General features: G+C 40.3%; 1 protein-coding gene across 4 annotated transcripts in view; it reads left to right on the top strand.

Moving 5' to 3' along the window:
• SMARCD3 (SWI/SNF related, matrix associated, actin dependent regulator of chromatin, subfamily d, member 3) overlaps positions 1-13,784 on the top strand; it is a 212,371-nt gene that overhangs the window by 108,275 nt on the left and 90,312 nt on the right. For all 4 annotated transcript variants that reach the window (XM_033932758.1, XM_033932759.1, XM_033932755.1 and 1 more), the window contains exons 3-4: positions 2,812-2,854; positions 8,390-8,512. In XM_033932758.1, the coding sequence (XP_033788649.1) occupies positions 2,812-2,854; positions 8,390-8,512 (166 nt within the window). The remainder of the gene's footprint in view (positions 1-2,811; positions 2,855-8,389; positions 8,513-13,784) is intronic.

The following is a 13,784-nucleotide window of genomic DNA, read 5'->3' as shown; positions in this document are numbered from 1 at the left end:
TCCAACCTACTGCTCTTCCCACTTTGAATTCTATAATTCTAACAAGAATACACGAAGATCCTGTTGGTTTATGTTTCCTTCAGCAAAAGCATGTTGTATAAGAGATTTTTAGGGCATTTCAGGCTAGTGCAATGAATTCATACTGGAATGCTCTTATCCCCCAAACCCAATCTTATTATTTATTTTGAAAAATTCTTAAAACTTATTTGTTTGAAAAATATTTGACTTAACTGCATTTTTCTATGTTTTATGAAATATTTGATACTTATGATCCCTATTTACTATATGTTCACTCTTTTCTCACTTTGAACCGCCTTTGAGAAATATTTTGATGCAATTGTAATCTGTATTTTTCTGAGAAACGTTTGATGTTTATTGTAACTCGCTATATGTCCAGCTTTTTCTTATTGTAAACCATCTCAAACTGAAGGTTTGGCGGTATATAAGAATGAAATTATTATTATAAAGCAACATTAATAGTTCTTCTCCAGGCGCTTAGAGGTACCATATTAATGCTTTTGAAAGGATGCCAAGTCCCTCAATTTAGTATGCCACAACTTGGAGGGGGGAGACTTCTCCGAGATCCAATCAGACAGAATCAGTTTCTTAATCAGGATAGTGGCATTATAAATGAAACGATATTGAGGAATGGACAGTCCCTGCTCCAAGTTTATTACATATCTGATATACCGTCTATCAAAGATTACCTAGACAGTTTACAATACTACATTTTTAAAAATAAAAGAGAAGAGGACATTCAAAGTTAAAATATCAAGAACGACACAGACAACGACAAATGGTAACAAGAGGCCCATGGGTAAGGATAGGTAAAATACATCAAAATAAAATAAAAGGGCAGTAAAGAAGGGGTGGGAGTAACAATTGGAAAGGGAAAGCACTTCTTAAAAGCGGTTTGAGATTATTACTCAGGCCTGGAAGTTTGTTGGGATGTCTCTATTTTTTCATGGCTGGTTGACATCCCTGAATAGGAAGGTCTTTAATTTGCATCTAAATTTGTCCAGAGATTCTTCAGATCTGATATCTGATGGTAAAACATTCCATAGGCAAGGGGCTATGACAGAGAAAATAATGTTGCGTGAGTGGAATAGCTCGCTAATGGATGGGATATTAAGTAAGTTTTGATTGTTAGATCATAGGAAACGTGATGGGGATAGGGAATAAGAAGTTTATCGAGAAAAGCTGGAGAGTTTGTTTGTTTAATCTTGAAGACAAGTAGAAGAATTTTGTATGTTGCTCGGTGTGAAATGGGAAGCCAGTGTGCTTTGCGAAGTAGAGGGGTCACGTGATCGTATTTTCTTGCCCTATGTACAAGTTTGGCCGTATTTTGAATGACTTGAAGTCTGCAGGTTTCCTTTTGTGTGATGCCGTGATTTAGAGCATTACAGTAGTCAATGTAGGAAATAACTAGCGAGTGAATCAGGATTTGGATGGAAGAGGAGTCCAGGAGTGATGTAATTGAGCAAATTAATCTAAGTTTGTAGAAACATCGTTGGGTTATTGCACTTATTTGATCGTGATAGTTTAGGTCTTTGTCGAGGATGTGAATAACAATACCCCATAATCCCACTCCACAGTCTGATTAAGAGCATATTCCAACAGAGGCAATAACTCCCTCCATATAGTAAGCTTGGAGCACTCCAAAAAGGAATGAATATAAGTGCCAGACTGACACCTACTTTAACACAAAGATCATCATCTCAAAGACCCAAACGTGCTCCCCTATGTCTTGTGAGATAATATCTATGCAGAATTTTAAATTGGGTTTCCTGATAATCTTGAAACTGACGTTCTGTGAGGGATTGACCCAAGTCCCCATGCCAGGTCTCTTGCAAGCTAGAAATCCCACCTAGAGAAGTCAAGAGCTTTGGTACTTTATACCAATGAGACAATGTATTGAGCAAGGCCGATGTATGTAAGAAATGATTATCCAGCTCCCCAAGTGTCCACGCCACTTAGGTCTTTTACGTTCAGTGTCCCAATAGTGGTGGAGCTGGAAATAAGAAAACAAAGAACAGGTCGAAATACCCCACTAGTGCTGCACCTGCTGAAATGATAGAGAGAGAGCTACCAGTTGTGCCATAGTCCTACACCCCTGAGAAGTCCATGCCTGAAACACTGACTGCCCCCATCCTGGCTGAAAATTAGAATTCCCCACAAACTGCAAAAAGGGAGACAGCACTGTCTTCGCTTCCACCAGGGCCATGCCTGCCGCAAGGGTAACACAAATTGCAAACAGTCTCGGTAATGATGGTGGGGATCTGGTTGGGAGTGAAGCTCCAACCCTCGACCCACTCAGGAGGAAAATAGTGCTTGCACCCAGGTTGTCCCTTGCGGATCCACCACAGAAGAGTTGCCACATTATAAAGTACTTGTTTTACCATTGGAGGTAAGATCTTCTTTCTCCTGATGGTTCACCTTGGTTTCTCACCACAGGTGGAGCTCGACTCTGCCAAGCTGTTCAGAAGGGCTCCATTTCTGGATGTCCAGCGCTGCTGCTCTCGGGGTATTGCATTGGCGTACATCTGGTTGGAGTGCACAGTGCCACCTCACTGTCTGGCACAGCGCCATCTCAAGAGGCTTCTCTGATGACTTGACTCACTGAAGGGTTGTGGGCAGGGGGGAGAGTTTTACAGTAAATGACAAACTTAAGCACTGAGATTTGGGGGGTTGAGGTCATTGAAGAGACTTGGTGGGGTGAGGGGGGCAGTCACAGGGTGGTTTAAGGAGTGTTATCGCTGCCTCAGAGTTCTCACCCTATTTGTGTGTGTGTTTGTTTTTATCCATAAACAGTGCGAAGAGGAGGAAAATGGCTGACAAGATTCTTCCACAGAGGGTGAGTCTGACAATTCCCATGACCTCCCCCCTCATTACAATATGTTCACTCGTAACCTAATATTCAGAGAGAACTCAGCTTTACAACTTATCAGGCTTATTTCTTTAATTATTTAATGTTTAATGGACTGCCTTGCTGGTGTATAACAGGTACAGCTTGACGTAAAGTTTACTTTTGTTAACAGTGTAGTAACACAAACATAAATACAATCAATGAGGTAAACTTGGATTCAGGCAAATTAAATCTTAATAAAAGGCCTAATATAACACAATATAACAAACATAAATAATTAACAGCAATGTAGAACAATCATATAAGAGAAATATACAGAAATAAATGTCAGCACATTATGAACATCTTCAAAATAAGATGGAAGAACATTGATATAATACAGACACGATAACTCACAATGTCAACACAATACTAATGAAACCCCAACATTTGTAAGTCAAGCAAACACTTACTGAACTGGATGGAAGATGGCTTAACTTTATATACCGAGTCATCAACCTAAGGAAGCTCGACTCTGTTTACAACAATTAGATAAAAACTAAAGAAAGTAATAGCAAAAGTTTCAAAGAAATTAGTTTTCAAATGTTGGCAAAAAGAAAAGTTTTTAGAAATTTACGGAAAGATTGGAAAGAACCGGGGCTCCTCAGAATTAAGGGGAGTTTATTCCATAGTTGAGAAAGTTTAAAAACCAGAGATTGACTGAAGATCTTAACTCCTTTAATTCTTTTTCTAGAAGGAAGGGAGAGTTTGAATTGTTGGATGCCTCTTGCAAAGGAAAATCTGTAAGCATTCCATAATAAGGGAACGAGGGGAATAAAAATATCATATAAAATTTTGAAAGAGATGCAAGCACATTTGAATTTAATTCTAAGATAAACGGGTGCCAATGAAGATTCAGGAGCAAAGTGGTCAGTCACATGATCAAATTTACTTTTTCCAAAAATCAGCTTTGCAACAGTATTCTGGATTAGTTGTAATCTTTGGAGACAGATCTTTGTGATGCCAAGATAGTTAGCATTGCAATAATCTAGTCGAGATAATATGATTGATTGGATCAAAACAGAGAAATGTCAATACAGTTTTTGTTCAATTTTGTATAGAATAGAAACCTAGATAGAGTTTGAGCCCACCGGGACAGATAGGGAAATATGATAAAGTACCTGATTGTAGACCACTTAGGATATAAGTGGCATATAAATAATAAAATAAATAAATATTTCAGTCTTTCATCTCTCAGACCCATCGCAGGCCTCTGATGAGCCAGGGCAAGAGCGATCCTCCTATGCTCCTGCTCCTGCTCCATGCAGTCTCACTTCTCAAAATGGCCGACACAAGTTTGTTTTATTTATTTATTTCTGATATCCAAGTTTATCATTTGATATACTATCTATCAAGCGTTAGCTAGACGGTTTACAATAAAAGTAAATTAAAACATGAAAGAAATAACATATATGAATGAAAAATAATGGACCCTGAAAAAACCTCTCGTAAATACAGACACACCAACCTATTGTGTAAAAGTGCAATACTTAAATAAAATAAATGATCTAATTCTAGAAACATATGGCAGATAAAGGCCAAATGGCCCATCTAGTCTGCCCAATTATGTGTCGTGTGTTACTGTCTGGGCTGTTGTTTACTGGGTTCTGAGTATTGGAGGTTAAACGATCAGCTCCTCAAGGATCCAGAGGTAGTTCGCAAAGTGAAAGGGGTTATTAGGGATTTCCTTGAACATAATAACAATTAGGAAAGTCTTAAAGCAGTTCTTAGAGGGGAACTTCTCTCTATCGCAGCTCATAGGAGAAAAGATAGGCAGGAGAAAGAATATAGGTTGCAAAAGGAATTGGTTCTTAACAGGGCTAAGGGAGTGAGGGGGTAAAGTTGCATATTAAGGAAATTTGGGCCTCTCTGAAGGCTATTACATTACATTACATCAGTGATTTCTATTCCGCCTTTACCTTGCGGTTCAAGGCGGATTGCATAAGAATTGCTATGATCTTAAGAAGTACATATTGAAGAGATAATGAAGAAGTATTTAGGAACATTATCTAAATTGCTAAGGGGTAGTTGGTAGTGTAGGCTGGATTTAGAACATTATTGGTTGTGTTATATTGGTTTTATGTATTTTTTGAAGAGTACGGTTTTTGTTTCTTTTTTGAAGGTTTTGTAGTCTGGTTGAAGTCAGCAGGTTGATGTTGAGGAGATCCAATTTTGTTTGGAATGTCTGAAACAAAAATATTTTGAATCTGGGAATAAAGCAGGAAAATTGCTGGCCCATAGGCTAAAAATGCAGTAAACTAGATCAAATATTCTGGCTATCTGAGATCGGGCAGGTTAGATGTTAACGGAAGATGAGCTTATTCAAAAATGCTTCAGAGAGTTTTAAGAAGAACTTTATACTCTTGAGTTGCTTGGTAATGGAGATGATATAGCGAGCTTTTTGGAGTCCTTTCAGTTAGCGCGATTGTCAGATTTGGTGGCAAGTTCCCTGGATCAGGATGTGGTATTGGAGGAGGTACTTACAGTTATTAAGGGATTGAAGTCGGGCAAATCGTCGGGTTTGGATAGGTTCACAGGTTGCTTTTATAGGACCTTTCGATTACTGGTGGCTCCCTTATTTGTGCGGTTATATAATTATTTTAAAGGGGGGGGGGTCCGGCTACTGTTTTACATGAAGTTGGCAGGTATTACTATCATACCAAAGCCGGGGAAGGATGGTACCCAATGTGGAAGTTATCGCCCTATTTCTTTGTTGGGGTTGGACACTAAAATTATGGCTTGGATGTTGGCTGATCGCTTATCTGAACATATGCTTACTTTGATATATCCGGACCAGGTGGGATTTATTAGTGGCAGACAGGTTCTTAATTTGATTTTGAAAGCACCACGGGGGTAGTCTCCTTATGTGGCGGTGGTGGTTGATGCTGAAAAGGCCTTTGACCGGGTAGATTGGCCTATATGACTCAGGTGTTGCGGTTTGTGTTGTGGATTATACACCGCTTGCGTGTGTGAAGGTTAATGGGTCTTATTTGACACCCTTTGAACTTAAGAGAGGAACCCAGCAGGGATGCCCCATGTCACCATTGCTATTTGCGCTGGTAATTGAACCCTTAGCTCAGGGGTTTGGACAGAATGAGGCAGTTCCAGGAATAAATGTTAAAGGGTCCAAGCATAAGTTATCTTTGTTTGCTGATGGCTTTACCTGGCCATAATTTCTGGTACTGCCCTGTAGAAGCAAATGAGAGATTATGGAGAGCTGTTGAGTCTTAAAGCTAATTTGTCCAAGATGGAAATTTTGAATATATTGGTTTTGGAGCAGGATGTTTAGCACTTAAAACATCGTTTACCTTTTCAGTGGGTGAAAGGTCCCATTAACTATTTGGGGGTGCAGGTGGGGGTGAATTGGATTTATTTATTTATTTATTTTTGTAATTCTTTATTCATTTTTTAATCTTACATCAAGTGTACAAATAATAAAACATTTGAAATTAATCCCTTGATAGCTTCAGTTACTAAAAATTTAGAGAGCTGAGATAAATTGTTTATCTCATGGGTAGGCCGTATGGAAGTTATTCGAATGATGGTTCTCCCCATTTTCTTTATTTGTTTCAGGCATTGCCAGTTGAAACTCCTGCATGGCACTTCCAGAATTGGCATCAAAAGATCTTTCAGTTTATAAGGGGGGCAAGATGGGTTATGTCTAATCATAAGAAAGAAGGAGGATTGGGTATTCCTAACTTGGAGAAGTATCAAAGCAATAGTTGATTGGCATGTCACTCCTGCTGAACTATGGGTGGAGATTGAGCCGGGGGTGGAGGGGGGGTCCATAGGGATATTCCTCGTTTGGGATATCTGCCTTAGGTGGGATTAACGTTAGGAGAACTCAAGGCAGTGGATAACCCCTTTGTACAAGCGTCCCTTAAGGTGTGGCGGGGACAAAGTTGGCTCTTTTGAGGGGCAGCTCGGGTCTTCATTTCCTACCCATAGGTTACTCTGAAGGCTTCCAACCAGAGAGAGAGGGTGGGAGCAATTGCAATTAAGTTATTTTGGGCAATTTATAGACGGGGATAGTATTCGAAGCTTCCCTGAATTAATGAACATAAGAATTACCGCTGTTGGGTCAGACCCATCGTGCCCAGCAGTCTGCTCACGCGGCGGCCCTTGGTCAAAGACCAGCACCTTAACTGAGACTAGCCCTACCTGCGTATGTTCTGGTTCAACAGGAACTTGTCTAACTTTGTCTTGAATCCCTGGAGGGTGACAGACTCTGGAAGAGCGTTCCAGTTTTCTACCACTCTCTGGGTGAACTTTGTACAACATAGTGGAAAAAAGATGGGAGGACGGTTTTCTGCCTTCCTTTGAGCAACTGTTGGGTAAGCCGGTACAGAGAAGATGTATGTCTGGGCTTTACAGGGCCTTGCTGAATAGGAGCTTTTGGAAAACCGCTAGATTTGGGGAGGGGGTTGACTGAAGTCACCATTTTGCTTATGCTCCTTCTTTGGTGGAGAATGCTATCAAGTTATTAGTTAGATGGCATATGACTCCAGTTTTGTTGGGAAAATTTACTAAACAGGGGAATGTTCAATATTGGAGGAACTGTAGAGGCATTGGTACCTTCCTACATATATGATGGGGATGTCCTCTTTTACAAGCATTTTGCTTCTGAGTGTTTACAATGTTTGGGGGGGGGGGTTTACAAGACCGGATTCCTGAGCACATGGACTTAGCATTATTGGGGGGCATAGAGGGTAGATCTATAGATTTTCATGATAGATCTTTGATGCTACTGGTGCCAACAACAATTACCAACTTTAGTGGAAGTCAGGTCTCAGTTGTGGAGGGTTTGTGAGTGTTATAGATTAACTGCATTGATGACCAATCGGTGGCATTCCTTTGAGCAGACCTGGAATACTTTTTTACAATATGAATGTAATATGGCTTCTGGGTGAGTTTTCTGGGAAGGGTGACCTGTTATACATACATATGTACTGTATATTGAATATGTGCTGTGTGTGTGGTGGGATCTGGGAAGGGTGTTGGGATAAGCTGTGTTGTAATGTATTAGTTAATTGATATTTGGATGTGTATTAGGGTATTGTGGTATTTGTACCTAATGTTCTGATTTCCGTATTGTTGTTGTTTATGGAAAAAATAAACAATTACCAAAAAAACATCTTCACCAGTCACAAGCAGTACCTCATCCCTCTCTCTGATGTCACTTCTTGTTCATGGGGACCAGGAAGTGATGTCAGAGATAAGGATGAGGCCAGCATGGGCAATGGATAAGAGATGCTACTCGAGAGGTAGGGGGGAAGGGTACAGGGGGGACACATGGTACGGCAATGCTAGGTATCTCTGTGCCAAGTGCAAACTACTCTCGCTACGCCACTGGGCCTTCTTACTAAGCTTGCTGGTCCTTAGGGCAGGAGCGAATTTCACTTGTTTCTAGAGGAAAATGGTCACCACAGCCTGTATTTGTTTCTCACATTGCCCTGTTTTTGCTGTGGATGTTGATCCTGTCAGATCCGTGAGCTGGTTCCAGAGTCTCAGGCCTACATGGATCTCCTGGCTTTTGAAAGGAAACTAGACCAGACCATCATGAGAAAAAGAGTGGATATCCAAGAAGCCCTGAAGAGGCCAATGAAGGTATAAACTCAACGTCACAAACAAGGGGTTTTATATCGTAAAATCATTCATGTAATTGATCCAAAAGATTGTTGTTCTCTTGCCCCAGGTACCACAGTTAGATTGGACAGACAGGGCAGCTGCTTATTCTTCAATATGCTGATATCTGTGGAGGAAAGGCAGTGTATAAAATAAAAGCCCTCTTTCACGAAGCCGCGCTAAAGGAAGGGGGGAGGGATAACCATAATCATTCTGTTTCTCTAACATTTTTTTCAGATAGGCTTTAAAGGACAGAATGGACTTGCCCAGATCTCTCGTTTCCAATTCATGCTTGCAGTTTACATTGAGCTGATTCGAAAGGACTCTTGACTCTTTACAACATTAAGCTGTAGTTTGTCTATTTATTGCAATGTGTTAACCGCCTTTATGAAGAGATTTACGCATGGCAAAGTGTAGCAGATACAGCTGGAAATGCAGGACTGTGGAGTCGGTACATATAACCTCCGACTCCCCTACTCATATCTCTTTTTTAATATTTAAATTTTTATTGAAGTTTTAACAGATGAATAGCAAAATTATAAACCAAAGGAACATATAAGAATCTGCGACGAACCATCACTGCCATACACAAAGTTCAGAAACAACGTTAGCAATGTGAACAACAATATAAACCGACCAACCCACCCCCCTTCCCCCCACAGCTGAAAAGCACAATAGGATCAAGGTCCCTTCATACACCTAAATATCCAATTTCCGAGCAATAACAGTCCAGGTATGTAATGATTGCTGATAAAATCCTCTGCGCTTAGCCACATATACAGTGGAACCTTGGTTTACGAGCATAATTCATTCCACAAGTATGCTCGTAAACCAAAGTACTCGTATATCAAAGCGAGTTTCCCCATAGGAACTAAGGGAAACTCGCTTGATAAGTTCTCACCCAACCCCACACCCTGAGGCTAGCGGCGCTGCTCCATCTTACCCCCCCAGGCCACTGGCACTGCTCCACATCCCCCCCGTGATCCGGCATCTCCCCCTGCAATCCAGCACGACCCCCCACACTCGCGTCACCCCCCTTCCCCTCGCCGCGATCTAGCATCCCCCACACACCCACCCACCCAAACACATTGGCTTACCCCAATCTGGCACCGACACCAGCACTATTGCACAGCACATGCTGGTGCCCGAAGATCTGCTGTCTTTCTTTGCCTTGGGCCTTGAAGTCGTTCTGGAGAATAATACCAGCGACTCAACACTTTATATGCATTCTCTTGTGTCAATGCACAAACAGACGCTCTACCCACCTCAGCACAAATATCATCCCACTCTTTAGCTGTAAAGGTTGTCGGAAAACCAAATTAGGTACAACACTCCCCCTGAAGTATTTATATATAATGGAGAGAGGCCTGGGCACCTTCCTTTTACTCATATATCTATACAGGTGTTGTACTACTTGCAAGGTGTGGCTTCTTTGGAGTTTGGGTTAATTTATGCTTATCATTTTTGGTCAGCTCTTATGATTTGCCATTTGTGTTCTGTGTGTCTAAGTGCTTTGCCTCCAACGTAATCTTCTTTTTAAGCTTCACCTATCTTTTGCCTTTTGTGAGACGCATCTGTAGAAGTCTGTTTCGCATCGACCTCGGCCTCAGTTCCCCTTATGCTGGAATTGCCAAACTTCTTTCAGTCTTTGGTCAGTTGCTGGCCATTTTTTTTGTTAGAATTTCTTCATTTATTACAAATGTTAGAAATAGGGAAATACAAAAAATAAAGAAGAGAAAAAGAACAACAACATAGTAACATAGTAAATGACAGCAGATAAGGTCCTGAACGGTCATCCAGTCTGCCCATTAGTTGAGGAGAATATCATAAGTCACATTAAACAATATATCATATCATTTAATAGGCTAAATATATATTTAACCCTATAAACCTGCAAGAGAAAATTTATTGATGTCGGATCCAAAACACATGTAAGAATCAACTTCCCATGTAACCAGAAATTTAGGTCTAAGCAGGAGAAAGGCTTTAGGACTATAAAATAATACCCATTTTTTTTAGGAAAATAAGATTTCAGAATTATCATTTTTTTTCTCCACTGATAAAGTAGATCTCTTGGTTGATCTCCAGAGTAGTTTCAAGAACTTTTGTAAGATCTAAACTATCTGAAGAATTTATACTATCAATCTCACCTTCTTGAAAAACTTATTTTGTACCACGTGGCATGTAATTAAACATTAACATTGTCCTTGTCATCCAAAACCAATTGCAATACATCCTTACATATATTTTTAAAAATTCCCTAGGAAAAAGAAAGTCCCTGGAAAATTAAACCATATCAAATTAGTTGCCTTTGAAACATTCTCAAATACTTCCAATCTCAAATGAATCATCAGATTGAACCGGAAAACATCCAAAAATCCAGAAAACCCCCAATAAACCAAATATGAATTAAAAAACGTTTTGCCCTATGCACATCCCGGGATATTGACCATCGATAACTCCTCATTGAGTACATTTTCCCAGTCTAATGTGTACTCATAAGACATTGACCTTCCTCTCTGTGTACGTTTTTCCAGTCTGGTGTGTACATAAGAACATAAGAATTGCCATCTCCGGATCAGACCCTGGGTCCAGCACGACCGGTGATCCACACACGTGGAGGCCCCGCCAGGCGCATAGTTTTAGTCCCCATATCAGTGTATGCTTCTCAAGGGAGATGTGCATCTAATTTACCCTTAAATCCTAGATTCTGCAATTACTTCCTCTGGGAGAGCATTCCAGGTGTCCACCACTCGCTGCGTGAAACAGAACTTCCTGATATTCGTCCTGGACTTGTCCCCCCTCAGCTTCAGTCTATGTCCTCTTGTCCGTGTCACATTGGACATTGTAAATAACTGCTTTCCCTGCTCCATTTTGTCGAATCCTTTCAGTATTTTGAAAGTCTCAATCAGATCCCCTCGCAGTCTCCTCTTCTCAAGGGAGAACAACCCCAGTCTCCTAAGTCATTCCTCGTAGTCCAGGTTCTCCATACCTTTCACTAGCTTCGTTGCTCGTCTCTGCACCCTCTCTAGCAGTTTTATATCCCTGTTTATATGTATGGAGACCAATGCTGGATGCAGTATTCCAGGTGCGTTCTGACCATGGCTCTGTAGAGCGGTATTATAACTTTCTCTGATCTACTCGTAATTCCCTTCTTTATCATGCCTAGCATTCTATTTGCTTTCTTCGCCGCCACCACACATTGCACCGATGGTTTCAGGGTCCTATCTATCAGTACACCCAGGTCCTTTTCCTGTTCGGTCTTTCCCAGAGTTACACCTGACATACTATACTTGTGATCTTTATTTTTTCTGCCTAAATACATCACTTTGCATTTTTCCACATTAAAATTCATCTGCCATTTATCTGCCCACTTCTCCAATTGATTCAAGTCGCTCTGGAGTTCCTCACTGTCCTTCTGCGATCTGATTGCCCGGCATAGTTTTGTGTCATCTGCAAACTTGATGATTTCACTGGATGTTCCTTCTTCCAGGTCATTTATGAAAATATTAAATAAGATGGGTCCAAGTACCGAACTCTGGGGTACACCGCTAGTCACTTTTTCCCATTCTGAGAACTTCCCATTTATGCCCACTCTCTGTTTTCTGTTCTCTAGCCATTTGCCTATCCATCTTAGTATATCTCCCTCTATTCCATGGCCTTGTAATTTCCTGAGAAGTCTTACATGTGGAACCTTGTCAAATGCTTTCTGAAAGTCCAAGTATACAATATCCACCAGTTCTCCACTATCAATTTGTCTGTTCACTGTCTCAAAAAATTGAAGTAGGTTCGTCAAACATGATTTCCCTTTCCTGAACCCATGTTGACTGGCTCTCATCTGGTCGTGTGTGTCTAGGTGCTGGTCTATGCTATCTTTGATCAGCGCCTCAACCATCTTTCCAGGGACAGACGTGAGACTCACAGGTCTGTAGTTGCCTGGCACTCCTCTCGATCCTTTTTTAAATATCGGCGTGACGTTCGCTATTTTCCAGTCCGGTATCTGTCCTGTTTTTCCAGTCCGGTGTGTACCCATAAGACATTGACTTTCCTCTCTGTGTACATTTTTCCAGTTTGGTGTGTACCCATAAGACATTGACCTTCCCTCTCTCTGTACATTTTTCCTGTCTGGTGTGTACCCATAAGACACTGACCTGCATCCATATCAAACCGGTTTTCGCACCTCTCATTCTACTGAACTATCACTACTTGGTCTTACTACAACCATACAATACTTTCATGATCACCTAAAATCTGTTATATTAATTTCTCTGGACTTATCAGCAGCCTTCGATACCATAGATCATTCCCTACTTTTGGCTAGACTTTCGGATTGTAATATCACAGGTCATGCTCTCCAATGGTTCATATCCTACTTTCACAACCGAAACTTTATAGTTTCTTCAAATAATCAAACTTCTTCTTCGGTAACTCAAACTTTTGGAGTACCCCAAGGTTCAATTCTGTCTCCTTTACTTTTTAATATCTTCTTATCCCCTCTTCTCTCTCTAGCCCAATCAATAGGATTTTCAATTTTCGCCTACGCTGACGATATACAGCTGCTCTATCCAATCAATACATCAAACCCTTCAGACATTATAGATCTAAATCTCAAATTAGATATTCTATGTGATTGGCTCCATTCCAACAAACTTTCACTTAATATTGAAAAATCCTGTGGTCTTCTTCTCCCGATTAAAACTTCAGAATCACTACCAGGAACTATCTACATTAAATCTATCCCATTACTTATGAAAAATCAAATAAAATTATTAGGTGTCATTTTTGATAGTACGCTTTCTTATCATGACCACATAAGTTCTGTTGTTAAAACCTGCTTCTTCAAATTACGAATCATCCGCTCTCTCAGTTCTATTCTAAATACAGATTCAATTAATATTCTAATCCACTCATTAGTCATTTCACATTTAGACTATTGTAATTCCCTTCTTAATGGTCTGCCCCAAAAGGAAATTCGACGCTTACAACTCATACAACACACAGCAATCAAATTAATACATAAAAAAGGCAAATTCGAACATGTCACTCCTCTCCTTAAGGAGGCTCACTGGCTCCCGATCACTCACCGTATAACATATAAAATTATTCTCCTCTCTTTCAAAATTAAAAACTCTCACTTACCTTCATTTCTTGACAAATTATTAATACCTCAAAGTTCACCTCGTTCTTTAAGATCTACAGATCAAAAACTTCTTTATATACCATCTTTAAAAGAATCTTACTACACTAGAAAAAC

This window comes from Geotrypetes seraphini, chromosome 2 (assembly GCF_902459505.1).
Source record: "Geotrypetes seraphini chromosome 2, aGeoSer1.1, whole genome shotgun sequence".
Lineage (NCBI taxonomy): Eukaryota > Metazoa > Chordata > Amphibia > Gymnophiona > Dermophiidae > Geotrypetes > Geotrypetes seraphini.
This window is presented reverse-complemented; position numbering and strand designations above follow the sequence as displayed.